Source organism: Bombina bombina, chromosome 3 (genome assembly GCF_027579735.1).
Source record: "Bombina bombina isolate aBomBom1 chromosome 3, aBomBom1.pri, whole genome shotgun sequence".
Classification (NCBI taxonomy): domain Eukaryota; kingdom Metazoa; phylum Chordata; class Amphibia; order Anura; family Bombinatoridae; genus Bombina; species Bombina bombina.
Window position 1 is genome coordinate 219149452 of NC_069501.1, and position 17784 is coordinate 219167235.

A 17784-nucleotide genomic window follows, 5' to 3' on the forward strand; every position below is an offset into this window, starting at 1 on the left:
TAGATTCTGATTGGCTGATTCCATCAGCCAATCAGAAAATTCCTACCTTAATTCCGATTGGCTGATAGAATCCTATCAGCCAATCGGAATTCGAGGGACGCCATCTTGGATGACGTCCCTTAAAGGAACAGTCATTCGTCGTTCAGTCGTCGGTCCGGATGGATGTTCCGCGCTGGAGGTCTTCAGGATCCTGCCGCTTCGCTCCGGATGGAAGAAGATCGAAGATGCCGCTTGGAGAAGATGTTTGCCGGTCCGGATGTCCTCTTCTTGCCGGATAGGAGGAAGACTTTGGAGCCTCTTCTGGACCTCTTCAGCACCGGATTATGGATCGCCAACCCCCGCTTGGGTTGGATGAAGATCTTGGAGCCAGGACGGATCGGTGATACCTGGATGGTGAAGACAAGGTAGGAAGATCTTCAGGGGATTAGTGTTAGGTTTATTTAAGGGGGGTTTGGGTTAGATTAGGGGTATGTGGGTGGTGGGTTGTAATGTTGGGGGGGGGGGTATTGTATGTTTTTTTTTACAGGCAAAAGAGCTGAACTTCTTGGGGCATGCCCCGCAAAGGGCCCTGTTCAGGGCTGGTAAGGTAAAAGAGCTTGTAACTTTTTTAATTTAGAATAGGGTAGGGAATTTTTTATTTTGGGGGGCTTTGTTATTTTATTAGGGGGCTTAGAGTAGGTGTAATTAGTTTAAAATTGTTGTAATATTTTTCTTATGTTTGTAAATATTTTTTTATTTTCTGTAACTTAGTTCTTTTTTATTTTTTGTACTTTAGCTAGTTTATTTAATTGTATTTATTTGTAGGAATTGTGTTTAATTAATTTATTGATAGTGTAGTGTTAGGTTAATTGTAGGTAATTGTAGGTAGTTTATTTAATTATTTTATTGATAGGGTAGAGTTAGGTTTAATTATATCTTAGGTTAGGATTTATTTTACAGGTAAATTTGTTATTATTTTAACTAGGTAACTATTAAATAGTTCTTAACTATTTAATAGCTATTGTACCTGGTTAAAATAATTACAAAGTTGCCTGTAAAATAAATATTAATCCTAAAATAGCTATAATATAATTATAATTTATATTGTAGCTATATTAGGATTTATTTTACAGGTAAGTATTTAGCTTTAAATAGGAATCATTTATTTAATAAGAGTTAATTTATTTCGTTAGATAAAAATTATATTTAACTTAGGGGGGTGTTAGTGTTAGGGTTAGACTTAGCTTTAGGGGTTAATCCATTTATTAGAATAGCGGTGAGCTCCGATCGGAAGATTAGGGGTTAATAATTGAAGGTAGGTGTCGGCGATGTTAGGGAGGGCAGATTAGGGGTTAATACTATTTATGATAGGGTTAGTGAGGCGGATTAGGGGTTAATAACTTTATTATAGTAGCGCTCAGGTCCGCTCGGCAGATTAGGAGTTAATAAGTGTAGGCAGGTGTCGGCGACGTTGTGGGGGGCAGATTAGGGGTTAATAAATATAATATAGGGGTCGGCGGTGTTTGGGGTAGCAGATTAGGGGTACATAGGGATAACGTAGGTGGCGGCGCTTTGCGGTCGGAAGATTAGGGGTTAATTATTTTAAGTAGCTGGCGGCGATGTTGTGGGGGGCAGGTTAGGGGTTAATAAATATAATACAGGGGTCGGCGGGGTTAGGGGCAGCAGATTAGGGGTACATAAATATAACGTAGGTGGCGGTCGGCAGATTAGGGGTTAAAAATTTTAATCGAGTGTCGGCGATGTGGGGGGGCCTCGGTTTAGGGGTACATAGGTAGTTTATGGGTGTTAGTGTACTTTAGGGTACAGTAGTTAAGAGCTTTATGAACCGGCGTTAGCCCAGAAAGCTCTTAACTCCTGCTATTTTCAGGCGGCTGGAATCTTGTCGTTAGAGCTCTAACGCTCACTTCAGAAACGACTCTAAATACCAGCGTTAGAAAGATCCCATTGAAAAGATAGGCTACGCAAATGGCGTAGGGGGATCTGCGGTATGGAAAAGTCGCGGCTGAAAAGTGAGAGTTAGACCCTTTAATCACTGACTCCAAATACCAGCGGGCGGCCAAAACCAGCGTTAGGAGCCTCTAACGCTGGTTTTGACGGCTACCGCCGAACTCCAAATCTAGGCCTTTGGGTTTATTTTATAGGTAAGTATTTAGTTTTAAATAGGAATAATTTAGTTAATATTATTAATATTATTTAGATTTATTTTAATAATAATTAAGTTAGGGGTGTTAGAGTTAGATAGGGTTAATATAGTTAATATATATAATATAATAACTATATTAACTATATTAACCCTAATATAATTAGGGTTAATATATTTAATATAGGTGGCGGTGGCGGCGGTGTAGGGGGGTCAGATTAGGGGTTAATATATTTAATATAGGTGGCGGCAGTGTAGGGCGATTAGATTAGAGGCAAAAGAGCTGATTACTTTGTGACAATGCCCCGCAAAAAGCCCTTTTAAGGGCTGGTAAAAGAGCTGGTTGCTTTGGGGCAATGCCCCGCAAAAGGCCCTTTTAAGGGCTGGTAATAGAGCTGGTTACTTTGGGGAAATGTCACGCAAAAGGCCCTTTTCAGGGCTATTTGTAGGGTTAGACTTAGGTTTAGTGGTAGGGAATTTTTAGTATCTTAGGGGTTAATAAATTTAATATAGGTGGCGGCGGTATAGGGGGATTAGATTAGGGGTTAATAAATTTAATATAGGTGGCGGCGGTATAGGGGGATTAGATTAGGGGTTAATAATTTTAATATAGGTGGCGGCGGTGTAGGGGGATCAGATTAAGGGGTAATACATTTATTATAGGTGGCGGTGGTGTAGGGGGATTAGATTAGAGGCAAAAGAGCTGATTACTTTGTGACAATGCCCCGCAAAAAGCCCTTTTAAGGGCTGGTAAAAGAGCTGGTTACTTTGGGGCAATGCCCCGCAAAAGGCCCTTTTAAGGGCTGGTAATAGAGCTGGTTACTTTGGGGCAATGTCACGCAAAAAGCCCTTTTCAGGGCTATTTTTAATTTAGTTTAGGGTAGGGACATTTTAGTATTTTAGGGGGTAATACATTTATTATAGGTGGCGGCGGTATAGGGGGATTAGATTAGGGGTTAATACATTTAATATAGGTGGCGGCGGTGTAGGGAGATTAGATTAGGGGGTAATATAGTTAAAATAGGTGGCGGCGGGGTAGGGGGCTCACATTAAGGGGTAATAATTTTAATATAGATGGCGGCGGTGTAGGGGGATTACATTAGGGGTTAATAATTTTAATGTAGGTGGCGGCGGTGTAGGGGGATCACATTAGGGGGTTAGACATTTAATGTAGGTAGCGGCGGGGTCTGGGAGAGGCGGTTTAGGGGTTAAACACTTTATTAGGGATTGCGGCGGGGGATCGCGGTTGACAGGTAGATAGACATTGCGCATGCATTAGGTGTTAGGTTTTATTTTGCAGTTTGCGCTTGACAGGTAGATAGACATTGCACATGCGTTAGGTGTTAGGTTTTATTTTGCAGGCAGTTTAAGGAGCTACGGGGCTCCAATACACAGCGTAAGGCTTACTACGCCTGCATTTTGTGGCGAGGTGAAAATGGAGTAAGATTTCTCCATTTTCGCCACGTAAGTCCTTACGCTGTATATTGGATACCAAACTGCGCTGGTTTGGTATACCTGTCTATGGGCCAAAAAACTACGGCCGAAGGCAGAAATATACAAGCGTAACTTCTATGTTACGCCGTATATAGGATACCAAACCAGCGCAAAATTTGGCGTCGCCGGCTTTTGCGGGCCACAATTTATATCGGATCGAGGCCCAAATTACAGGAAAGGAGAACAAAATAAATAATGAAAGTATATTGCAAAGTTGTTTTACTACAAGTAATAAAACAATTTATATTAATATCTTGAGGTGTTTAATGTCCCTTTAGTTAATTCTATCCATGAGCTGTGATTTTATAAGGAATGTAAATGATATTAAAGGGACAATTAAGTCAAAATTAAACTTTCATTACAGAGTGTGCAATTTTAATCAAGTTTCTAATTTACTTTTGTTAGCAAATTTGCTTAATTCTCTTGCTATCCTTTGTTGAAGTGTAAACCTAGGTAGGCTGAGGAGCAACAATGCACTACTAGGAGCTAGCTGAACACATCAGACAAGTCAATTAAAAAAGGCATATATGTGTAGCCACCAATCAGCAGCTAGTTTCCAGCAGTTACTAACCTGCCCTCACCCATCAGCTGATTATTTCACCTTTGCACTAGTTCAGCTATAATGAAACCAGGCCTGTTGGGGGTACGTGAGGAACACGTTTGGGAAACACTGCTCTATCTGAATCATGCAAGTTATTTTGGCTTTACTGTCCCTTTTACTAATTAGCTGTAAGCCACATCTCATGTATTGTTAACAATCTTCCTATTGTAAAAAGTTACAGTGCAATGTAATATAATGTGTTATTAAGTTTTAATAATATTGCATTCAAATGTTGTGCTAAGAGATCTTTGTACTTTTCCCCACCAGCGTGTCTCGCTTGAAGATCTTCTAGAAGAAATCAAGAACCTGAGGGCAATTGTTGACTCTCAAGAGAAGCGAATTTCAGGCCTGGAAAACCTGCTTCTTGAAATCGCCAATGGCACAGCATGAGCCTTCTGATTGGAGGATATCCTATACAACCCAAAATGCACTACAAGAACCACATGCCGTCCCTTGCCAAAACATAAAAATAACACAATTCTAATTAAGTTCTTTACAGGGGGCTGAAACCTCTTGATGGGCTTCAAACCAATGTTCTAAGCTGGAGCCTCCTTTCCTTGTTTACTTACAAGGATCTTCTGCTAGGGAACGGGGTCAGTTAGCCAAATGGAAAGTGAGGGGGAGAGGGAGAATATATTTTGCAAAGCACTAAGGACTTGTTTGGTTGGAGAGAGGTTCCTGAGCTGCATTGCACAATGGAGGAAAGATTTAGCAAGCTGGAAGCCAACTAGATTCAGCAATTCTTTTGTGACTACTTCCAGTTTGTTAAGAGGTCTTAACTCACTGTATTAGAAGCATTGACAGCTCTCTCTCCATCATTTGTTTTATTTCATGACTTCATTAAATTGAGGCAATTTGTGTGAATATGCTAATGAACAATCAGGGCACAAGATGTGGTGTAAAATTGTGGCCATATTATTTTTTTTTTTTAAAAAGCAATACAAAATAATAATTTTGTAACAAACAACAAGGAATTTCTGGACTAACGATACAGTAATGCAATTTGTGGTGTGTATTCATATGTGTATGTATAATATATTTTAATATATATATTTAGCACACACATACACAAATATTCAGTATTTCAGTTTTAAAATGCAAACTCCATATTGATGTCTAATATATTATTGTTAAATAGTTTCAGAGCCATCTGGATTTAAATATGTTATTTTTTATCGTTTTTTTTTTTTTATCCTTCTTAGTTCTTAACCAGCTTTTGTCTTGTTACACAAGAGTAGCTCGCACAAGAGTTTATTTAAGGCATCAAAGACAAATATAACAACGGAATTTTAGTTAAATAAAACTTTTATCAAAAACCTCAAATAGTGGTGCATGGTGACATCATAGCATAATAGAATACTAAGAAGGAGTATCAGAATTGATCTAGTGATATTTTTATTATGTGAACATCCAATAATCAATTGTAAAAGTAATGAAAAGCTATGAGACACCATGACTAATATGGTTTTAAAATTCAAGGCCAAAATGCATATAATGTTGAAAAACTAACAGAGAGCAGTGTTTGGAGAATTTTGAAGGTTTTCAGATAAGCAGGTCATTAGTGTAAGTAAATGTAAGTCATTCTGGGTAAATCCTATGAACCCCTTAACAAGCACATTGTACAATGTACATTGCTGGTCGTTGAGGGTTTTCTTGATTATAATAGTGCAGGGCCTGCCGCAAGCGGTGGGACCTCACAAATTATACCCTCCCTCCCTTCCTCCTGCTGGCCAACGGAAATATCATGGTCTCGTCGCTGGCGGCAAGACCAGACTATTAATAATGCAATACCTTAAGGGGTCAATTGCAGATTATGTGGTTAGGGTACTGGTTTAAGAACTTGAAAAGTTAGCTGATTACAAAGGAGCTCTGTGTCTTTGAATGTTATTGGTTGGAGCATCTGTCTTTATGCATTTGTGATGTGTCACCCAACATTTATGTGATCCACAAAGACATTTAATTAACTATACACATTTGCTGTCATAATGACCACTGTTATGAAATTTCTCACCCTACTTGAAAGACTAAGCTATTTAATTTGCCTTATGGCATTCAAGTCTGCATAATCCACATATAGATGAATTCTTCCCCTGTATTATAGACAGGTTAGGCCCATCTGCTATACATATCTGTACTGTAGTTTCTAGACATTTTTAGCTAAGATATTTTTTTCCTTTGTCCATTTTTTATCTTATATATGCTGAATAATCTGCTTACTTTGGTGCAGTATTTGTGAATATATTTTCCTACTAATTTATGAGAGTTTGTGTTTGTTTCTAAACACAAAATAAGTATTAAAAGAATCTATAAAAAGACTTGCTGTATTTTGACATAAATAAGATGGCTACCTCCTGACACCACTGTGTTAAAATATTTTTTTTTTAAATAGTAATAAACATGCTTAAACCCATTTAAATCTGTCATTTAATGGCCTCACATGTGCAAGACATATGATTCATGGATGTCAACAAAGTGCAATAATTAATTGTGTATGTGATAGAATATTATATTATTAAGAAAGTGACATTATGAAGACTGCACTATTTGCCATTCAAATGCATCCCAAGTCCATTGTAAACATAAATCATTATTATTATTATTATTATTATTTTCCTTCTATTGGCAGTGAGAGTCCACAAGAACACAAGAGGAGGCAAAGACACCCCAAACAAAACTATAAATATCCCTCCCACCTCCCCTACCCTCCAGTAGTTCTTTGCCTCGTATCATGGAGGTAGGCAGGGAGAGGTGCTCTGTAGAGAAGAAAAGTGTTTTTCATGGATTGGCTCAGGAGATCATATATCCATAAAAATCTCAGAGTATTGGTATATATAATACTGGTTGACACTGGATTTCTCATGCCGCTTTCCAGTCTAAATGATCCCCTGTCTGATAACGAGGTGTGTTTCACACTAAATTACAGACTCATTATAGGTAAGTTGTCCCCTTTTTTAACGGCATCTTGTCTAATAAAGAGGTGGTGTAAATCTGGTCCCTGCACTCAGGATGCGTTTACTGTGCGTTTTCCTACCCCCTTTTTGCCCAATAGTAGCTTGCCACAAAATACCCGGAGTACCGGGGACGGCTGAGAGATGCTTCAGCAGATTGGGATGCAGGACACTGACAAGCATTTGTCCTCTATGGATGTTATATTACACAGTTATAGTCACAATTAGGTGACTGTATATGGCCGCACTCCTTACTGGTTCTCCGGTCACTTTGGTTATGTCGTGCAGACTGCCCAAAGTGGGCTATTGGGTTACTACAGACCGCAAACTTTGTTCTGATACAGTTGAAAGGTGGTGGGGGGAGACACTGTATCCCACCGTAGGCAGTGCTTTCGCTCCATTTCTGCCCCAGATTTGCTGTGCAATAGCCCTGTGGAAGAGCGGTAACAACATGGCTCGGCCAGATATGAGGTGGTAAGGTGCCTTAAACTGGGCTTTCAAGGAGTCAGCTCTTTGGTGCTTGGGACAGATATCCCTCTGTGCTGTTAATGATGTCTCACCCTACTACAATGGACGAATCCATGGAGAGTCTGGAGGAATCTTCATCGGGGGGTTCCGTTATTGATAATAAATGCATGCTCTGTAAATTAATTTCTGTGAACCCTTTGGCACAACTCTGTAATTGCTGCCAAACATGTGTCCTGAGATCTTACTCGGGAGGCCAAAACGGTCAGACGTCGGAGGAGCAGCCCCATACCCGGTCTAAAGTAGGTATTACTACAACTTCACAGGTCTCATTTGCGATGGATATTCCTGTCAAAGAGCCCATGAGGGTGACTTCTGTTGCTCCAGGAAGTGGTGCGGAGATCGACTCAACCTCAGCTGGGGTGAGAATATTCATAGATGACCATATGGCCTGTATATGGGTGGCTGTGTCGGATGCCCTAAGCGATATCCATGTATCAGGGAATAGAATGAGGGAGATGAAATATTGTTCTCCAGTTTATAGCCGAGTGTGGTGGGGGAGGCCATGACTGATGACTTTGGGCAGCTTTCTGTGGAGGAACACTTAGTTGGCTTGGAGAAAGAACTTTTTTTCATTTGCCCCTCCGGAGAGAGAGGCGGAAAAGTACTCTGTGGAAGGGATGCTCAAGTTCGATGCAGAGCAGCTTGGGCTCCTGTTTGAAATGGTCTTATCTACCCCAGAGGTTCCGGCGAATATGCCATCTAAGGAGGGGCAGGTTCCAAGACTGGAATTGGGGTCTAGCCCTAGGGCCCCTGATGTGTTTCCTGGATCCCCCATGATTGCTTAAATCATCTCTAGAGAATGGGAAAGGCCAGGGTGCTCTTTTGTCTTCTCTGAGGCATTTAAGAGTTCACTGTTCCAGATAACCATGCAGAGGTTTGGAACAGTGTTCCTTCTGTGGATAGTGCTATATCCACTCTAGACAAGCACAGTAATATCCTGCTTACAGAGAATTCCTTTGAGGATCTTGCAAATAGAGATCTGGAGTGATACCTCAAGGTGTTGTTTCTCCAGTCAGACGCTCTGTTTCAACCAGCAGTGGGAATCACGGTGGCAGCCAAGTCCTGGTCTGACTCCATGGTGGATATGATTACTGTGGAGACTCGCCTGGAGGAGATCCATGATCATGTTCAATTACTGGGGCTAGCTAATGCCTACTTCAAGGAGGTTATCGTTAAAATTGTTCTCATTAACGCTAAGAATTCCGGCTTTGTGGTCCTGGCTAGACGGGCCCTGTGGCTTATGTCATGGTCAGTGAATAATAGAGTCTAGTCTTTTATCTTTGCCCTTCAAGTGCAAGTCCTTGTTTGGTCTGGCCATGGACTCGCCCATTGCCACAGTCATGGGTGGCAGAGGAGCTTCCCTACATCAAGATAAGAGATATAATTTTAGAAAGAGGAGCACAGAGGTGCATAAAATTGAATCCCTAGGGCAAAAAGAATCCTCCTGGGGGTGGCATAGGGTTGGACAGCCTGAGAAGTCATCCCAAGATCGCTAGTCAGCATGATGGGATCATCCCTGACCTGGATCCAGGTCGCGTGGGGCAGACTTTATTTGTTTCAGAAGGATTGGTCTCAGTTCAGCTGGGATCCCTGGGTACTGTACATTATCCACCAGGGCTACAGAATCGATTTTCAGTCCTGTCCCCCAAGGGATCATTTCTTGCCGTCAAGGGTTCCAGAAAACCCTGTAAGAAGGTCGTTGTGTGGATGACCTTATCCCTATGGGAGCTTTAGTCCCAGTCTCCCCAGCTGAGAGGGGAAAGGGGTTCTACTCTGCCCTCTACATGGTTCCTGAGAAGGAGGGTTTGTTCCGTCCTATTTTGGACTTGAAGGAATTTAACAGATCCATACAGGTTCTGATCTTTAAAAAAAAAAAAAAAAAAAGCATTGAAACATACAATAAAAGATACAATCAATGTATAAGTGTCAAAACACAACAGTTGTTAAAGTTTATACACTATGATACTTTATTGCCACCTTAAATACAAAAACAAACGTGGGCCCACTTATACAAGATCATATCAATCATTATGAGTTCATCAGGGAACGAATATTCAAAGTCCCCAAAGACTAAAGAAGATTATTCCCAAGATAATAGTATATTTCTCTGACAGTCAGATCAAATATTAGGCTTTGGCGTTCTATTCAGTGGGGGAATATATATATATATATATATATATATATATATAACAAAAACAAGAACTGCATTCACTGGATTACTGAGAAATTGTATTAAAGTATACAATTTTTCAGTAATCCATTGAGTGCAGTTCCTGTTTTTGCTATATCAAGCTTTTTAGCTTAGCACCCTGGTTGTTGTCTATTTGCAGTGGGAGTGCAGATACATATGGACTATGTGTGTATATATACATATATATGTGTTTCTATATACAGTATATAGATATATATATATATATATATATATATACATATATATATATATATATATTTGTGTGTGTATATGTGTGTGTGTTTGTATATATGTATGTATGTGTGTGTATAAATATATATATATATATGTATGTGTGTATACAGTGTATATATTTATTTATATATATATATATATACACATACACACACATACACCGACATTGTAACTGTTTTGCTTGTTGTCTCAGAAACAACCAATCTTTTTCATTATAATTTTCATATTTACAGTAAATTGTAAGTCTATTTTGGATGTAAAACACCTTGTAATTAAAATACTTTTTTGTAGTATTTAAATAAATTAGGAGGACAATTATGTAACATTATTTTATACATTTACTGTCCCTTTTAATTACAGGGGGGAAAAGAGGGCAAAATAATCAAACTATATTGCACTATGCAAAATTAATAATTTTATATTAAAATCTCAGTGTTTATTGTCCCTTGAGTATTATTAGAAGTGCTTTCTTCAAACCATAACAGCCAACTCTGAGTATTTGTGGTGGGCCGTGTACACTTCCACTGTTTTCACCTATCCATTCAGTTATCATTTTTTTAAATGTTTTGTTTTTTATTTATCTACTTTACTTTACATATAGGGCTAGATTACAAGTGGAGTGGTATTTGTCGCTTCCGCTAGAGTGTTAATTGCGCTAGAATTAAACTTTTTGCGCTCCGTGGATTGCATTGGTATTATAAGTTGAAAGTTGTTATCCCTCTCGCGCTAACCCGACGAGCGCAAATATCTTCTAGCTCTATTAGACTGTTGAGCAAACAATAACCTATTCCCCTATAGAAGTCAATGGAGAAAAAAAGTTGAAAAAAAACAAACACCCGACTTGTGCGCAAACATGATTGCATATTTTCATATGCGCGCACCCAATCGCATATTATATTATGCGCATGTCTGTCATAAAAATATGAATATTTCATAAATATGCTTTTACATGTTTTCATCTACCTAACAGCAAAGGGCTCCAATGCACGTATATATTTGTCTATATATGTGTACATATGTATTTATGTGTATATATGTCTGTAAATACATATACACACATATAAATACTTATGTACACAAATATAGACATACATAACTATCTTTAGACATGTATATGTATGTATCTCTATGTTAAAGCCTTTTGCTTGACTTTTTTCCCCTAACACCTGGGATCTCATATCTTTGATCCTTTATAACCTTTTTGTGCATTTTTTAAAAATAATTTTTATTTGATAGTGTTATTATGAGTGTAACTGTACTTTGTAATGTATTTTTTTATGTCTTTTGTGACACTTTTTTGACTTGTCAAACAGTTAACCACATCTCTGAGGACACAGTAATGATTCCAACGTAAATCGAGATTGCGCTTAATTTGTAACATTAGCGCAATTTAACCCGCCGTGCAAACAATTGCGAAAACCCAAGCACAATTGTTTGCACGCCACTTGTAATCTAGCCCAAAATATTTGGGTTTAGCCATTGTTGCTTGATAAACAAAATATTTTCCCCCGTAAAAGGACTATTTTAAAGGAACATTGTACACTAGAATTTTCTTTGCATAAATGTTTTGTAGATGATCCATTTATATAGCCCATATGTGAGTGTTTTTGCAACAATGTATAGTTTTGCTTATTTTTTAATAACATTGTGCTGATTTTCAGACTCCTAACCAAGCCCCAAAGTATCAGATGTAGACTGTATACTGTTTGTATAATTTATTTTCTTATGCATGGAAGGGGGATTGTCTGTTCTTCTTTATTTCTAAGCCCCTTTCTGTGGGTGTCCCAGCCTAACCTCATCAAAAGTGCTAAACTGAGAGCCAATCCTTTAATTAAAGGGACAGTAAAGTCAACATGATTCATGTGTGTAATTTTAAACAACTTTCCTATTTACTCCATATCTAATTTGTTTAGTTCTCATGGTAGCCTTTGTTGAAACATACCTAGGTAGTCTCAGGAGCAGCAATACACTACTGAAAGCTAGCTGCTGTGTGTGTGTAGTTATACAGTGAGGGAAAAAATTATTTGATCCCATACTGATTTTGTACATTTGCCCACTGACAAAGAAATGATCAGTCTATAATTTTAATGGTAGGGTTATTTGAACAGTGAGAGACAGAATAACAGCAAAAAATCCAGAAAACGCATTTCAAAAAAGTTATAAATTGATTTGTATTTTAATGAATGAAATAAGTATTTGATCCACTATCAATCAGCAAGATTTCTGGCTCCCAGGTGTCTTTAATGCAGGTAACGAGCAGAGATTAGGAGCACTCTTTTAAAGGGAGTGCTCCTAATCTCAGCTTGTTACCTGTATAAAAGACACCTGTCCACAGAAGCAATTAATCAATCAGATTCCAAACTCTCCACGATGTCCAAGACCAAAGAGCTGTCCAAGGATGTCAGGGACAAGATTCTAGACCTACACAAGACTGGAATGGGCTACAAGACCATCACCAAGCAGTTTGGTGAGAAGGTGACAACAGATGGTGCGATTTTTTGCAAATGGAAGAAACACAAAATAACTGTCAATCTCCCTTGGTGGAATAAGCCCAGAACTACACGGGAGGATCTTGTCAATGATCTCAAGGCAGCAGGGACCATAGTCACCAAGAAAACAATTGGTAACACACTACGCTGTGAAAGACTGAAATCCTGCAGTGCCTGCAAGGTTCCCCTGCTCAAGAAAGCACATGTACAGGCCCGTCTGAAGTTTGCCAATGAACATCTGAATGATTCAGAGGAGAACTGGGTAGAAGTGTTATGGTCAGATGAGTCCGAAATCGAGCTCTTTGGTATAAACTCAACTCACCGTGTTTGGAGGAGGAAGAATGTTGCCTATGACCCCAAGAAACCAACCCCACTGTCAAACATAGAGGATGAAACGTTATGCTTTGGGTGTTTTTCTGCTAAGGGGACAGGACAACTAACCGCATCAAAAGGACAATGGACGGGGCCATGTACCGTCAAATCTTGGATGAGAACCTCCTTCCCTCAGTCAGGGCATTGAAAATGGGTCGTAAATGGGTATTCAAGCATGACAATGACACAAAACACACAGCCAAGGCAAACAAAAGAGTGGTTTAAGAAGAAGCACATTAAGGTCCTGGAGTTGCCTAGCCAGTCTCCAGACCTTAATCCCATAGAAAATCTGTGGAGGGAGCTGAAGGCTCGATTCGCCAAACGTCAGCCTCAAAACCTTACTGACTTGGAGAGGATCTGCAAAGAGGAGTGGGACAAAATCCCTCCTGAGATGTGTGCAAACCTGGTGGCCAACTACAAGAAACATCTGACCTCTGTGATTGCCAGCAAGGGTTTTGGCACCACGTCCTAAGTCCTGTTTTGCAAAGAGGTCAAATATTTATTTCACTCATTAAAATGCAAATCAATTTATAACTTTTTTTGAAATACGTTTTTTCTGGATTTTGTTGTTATTTTGTCTCTCACTGTTCAAATAAACCTACCATTAAAATTATAGACTGATCATTTCTTTGTCAGTGGACAAACGTACAAAATCAGCAGGGGAGCAAATATGTTTTTTCCTCACTGTGTGAGTATGTATATATGTCTGTGTGTGTGTATATATATATATATATATATATATATATATATATATATATACAGTATCTCACAAAAGTGAGTACACCCCTCACATTTTTGTAAATATTTTATTATATCTTTTCATGTGACAACACTGAAGAAATGACACTTTGCTACAATGTAAAGTAGTGAGTCTACAGCCTGTATAGCAGTGTAAATTTGCTGTCCCCTCAAAATAAATCAACACACAGCAATTAATGTCTAAACCGTTGGCAACAAAAGTGAGTAAACCCTTAAGTGGAAATGTCCAAATTGGGCCCAAAGTGTCAATATTTTGTGTTGCCACCATTAATTTCCAGCACTGCCTTAACCCTCTTGGGCATGGAGTTCACCAGAACTTCACGGGTTGCCACTGGAGTCCTCCCACTCCTCCATGATGACATCACAGAGTTGGTGGATGTTAGAGACCATGCGCTCCCCCACCTTCTGTTTGAGGATGTCCCACAGATGCTCAATGGGGTTTAGGTCTGGAGACATGCTTGGCCAGTCCATCACCTTTACCCTCAGCTTCTTTAGGAAGGCAGTGGCCATCTTGGAGGTGTATTTGGGGTTGTTATCATGTTGGAATACTGCCCTGCGGCCCAGTCTTCAAAGGAAGGGGATCAACCTCTGCTTCAGTATGTTACAGTACATCTTGGCATTCATGGTTCCCTCAATGTACTGTAGCTCCCCAGTGTCGGTAGCACTCATGCAGGCCCAGACCATGACACTCCCACCACCATGCTTGACTGTACACAAGACACACTTGTCTTTGTACTCCTCACCTGGTTGCCGCCTCACACGCTTGACACCATTTGAACCAAATAAGTTTATCTTGGTCTCATCGGACCACAGGACATGGTTCCAGTAGTCCATGTCCTTAGTCTGCTTGTCTTCAGCAAACTGTTTGCGGGCTTTCTTGTGCATCATCTTTAGACGAGGCATCCTTCTGGGACCACAGCCATGCAGACTAATTTTATGCAGTGTGTGGGGCTTATGGTCTGAGCACTGACAGGCTGACCCATCCCTCACCCCTTCAACCTCTGCAGCAATGCTGGCAGCAATCATACGTCTATTTCCCAAAGACAACCTCTGGATATGATGCTGAGCACATTAACTCAACTTCTTTGATCGACCATGGCAAGGCCTGTTCTTAGTGGAACCTGTCCTGTGAAACCGCTCTATGTTCTTGCCCACCATGCTGCAGCTCAGTTTCAGGGTCTTGGCAATCTTCTTATAGCCTAGGCCATCTTTATGTAGAGCAACAATTCTTTTTTTCAGATCCTCAGAGAGTTCTTTGCCATGAGGTGCCATGTTGAGCTTCCAGTGACCAGTATGAGAGAGTGTGAGAGCAATAAGACCAAATTTAACACACCTGCTCCTGAGACCTTGTAACACTAATGAGTCACATGACACCGGGGAGGGAAAATGGCTAATTGGGCCCAATTTGGACATTTCCACTTGTAGGGGTGTACTCATTTTTGTTGCCAACGGTTTAGACATTACTGGCTGTGTGTTGAGTTATTTTGAGGGGACAGCAAATTGACAATGTTATACAGGCTGTACACTCAATACTTTACATTGTAGCAAAGTGTAATTTCTTCAGTGTTGTTGCATGAGAAGATAAAATATTTACAAAAATGTGAGGGGTGTACTCACTTTTGTGAGATACTGTGTGTATATATATATATATATATATATATATATATATATATATATTGGCCTATTGCATCAATGTTTTAATGTATTAATGACTATTGAACTCATACGAAATAGTTATTGGAAAGAGAAAGGGATGAGAAAGAAAGGAAAAAGGATTTTTTTTCACAAAGATATTTTTTTTAACTAATTGTATTTTTTCACAGAAACATATATTGTAATATTTTTTTTTCCTCACAAAGAAGATTTCTAATGTAGGATCCTGTTACAAATTATTTTAAGCAGCATTTCTGGTATTATATAAATTCTCAGATAACATTGTGAAGTATGGTTTTGTCTTCCAAATTTAAAACATACTATAACTCTAGCAAAATGAATTCCAGGATCTTCTGTAGACAATGAAAAAAACCCAGCAATTAAAGTTATTCTTTCATATAAACAAGAAGACTTTTGGACAGATTACAATTGGAGCGCAAAATAATGCTGGTTATTTATGGTTATTTATCGCGTGCCCGTAAACGGGCAAATTTGCCTGTTTGCGTGCGCGTGATAAATTAGCGCTCCACTTGTAATCTGGCCCATTGAGTCTTATTTTTTAAAACTATTCTTCTGGATTGATTTGCGCATTACATTTGGTGCACTGGAAACTGGTTATATGGATGTTTGTGTAAGATATATACAGTACACTCTAATTACTTGGCATCATTTCTGTGGGCACTAATTATTCTGTAACAATGTTAAACATATTTTACTTTTTAAATGAGAGGCTGCACTGGAAATATGTATTTATTTATTTTGTTTACAGGGACAGTAAATACATGTAAGACATTAAATTAATAAAATAGACATATATACATCTATATAAACAAACTTTGAATGAGCAATTAATTAGCAAAATTAGGATGCACAAATGTGGTGTGTGTACACAAACATTACACATAAATCAGCTATTTGTAAAGGCTATGCAGGTAGGAGCTAATTGCAAGAAGATGACCTATTAGTGTGTGGAAAGTGGTCACTACATAGTGGGGGTGGGGAAATTATAAAGTCACATCGCAAGCAGCATATAAGGACATGCTTTGAAATCCAATTCATGGGTCAGACAACCGTGTTTCTAACAAGATGATTATTTATTGATTGCCTGATTTTATTTTCCATTCCTGAAATATCATAAGGTATTACAAGAGGGACTTAAAATTAAAAAAAAAAATCAATCAGAAAGATTTGGGAGATTTTAAACAATGAAGGAAACGCAATGTCATGTTTTATAAATAAAATATTATAAACATTTTTCATTTTTGCTTGAGTTTGTTTGGTGACCTTGTCAAGTGATATTACCTGTGTTCTCTGATACGCGGTATGGCATGAGTCCATTTATAGCATTAAGGATGGTGATGTAAACTGATTTAGATGCGCCTTCAATCAACAATCAATACAACTTTAATTACAAGGAAGTCTGAGCATCTGCACTTAAAATGATGTTGGCATTTATGAAAAATATAACTACCTGAATATAAAATGGACATTGATTTTATTATAAATCACAGCTCACTATTTAACACCAATATGCACATAACAATTTCCTGTTGTTTGGCCAGCAGAGGATTTCTTGCAATTATGTGTGTACAGCAAAACATAATGAGATGTAGGTGCACCCACTATCAATAACTTGTGATTAGAAAATTAGTAGGGAGCACTGAAGCTGGCTTCTAGGGAGATTGTATTGCAGAGCTGCAGAAAAGGTTAATCCTGAACAGCTGTACATTTGCTGCAGGTTGGTGCATAACCTCACTCATCCTGGTATGCACATATTTATTAACTCTTAAAGGACCATTAAATAAGTAGAATTTCATAATTAACAATTGCATAATAAAGATACAATGCAATAGCCCTTACCCACTGTATCATGTGACTGCCATCAGCCAGTTACACACATATGTATACACTGTGAAATGTTGCACATGCTTAGTGGGAACGGGTGCCTCAGAAAGTGTGCATATAAAAAAACTGTGCATAATTGGATAATGGAAGTAAACTGCAAAGTCTCTTAAAATTGTGCACTCCTTCTGAATCATGAAAGTTTAATTTTGACTTTAGCGCCCCTAGGGTCTAGACATAGATATACAGGTATAGATATTTATTAAAGCCCTTTGCATTTAAATACATGGCCATATGCCCTTTAACCCATATAAATATTCTTTATGAATATTTCTATTACTAATTTTTATCACATAGTGTATATATGAGTGTAACCGTTTATTTTAGTGTATATATGTTGTGTTTGGTAAAACTTTTTTTTTTTTTTACTCACTACCCTTTCTGCAAGGTTTTCAGTTGTGCTAACCTGACTAATATATGTTGTGATTGCACTCTTACGACTGCATTTTCTTTCAACTTGTAATATGAGGCTA

At 38.7% G+C, this 17784-nt stretch overlaps 1 protein-coding gene across 2 annotated transcripts in view; it reads left to right on the top strand.

Moving 5' to 3' along the window:
* Positions 1–16663, top strand: part of CORO6 (coronin 6) — a 170233-nt gene extending 153570 nt beyond the window's left edge. For both annotated transcript variants that reach the window (XM_053706146.1, XM_053706147.1), the window contains one exon: positions 4503–16663. In XM_053706146.1, coding sequence (XP_053562121.1) covers positions 4503–4625 — 123 coding nt within the window. In that variant the 3' untranslated portion in view covers positions 4626–16663. The remainder of the gene's footprint in view (positions 1–4502) is intronic.
* Positions 16664–17784: the final 1121 nt, after the last annotated feature.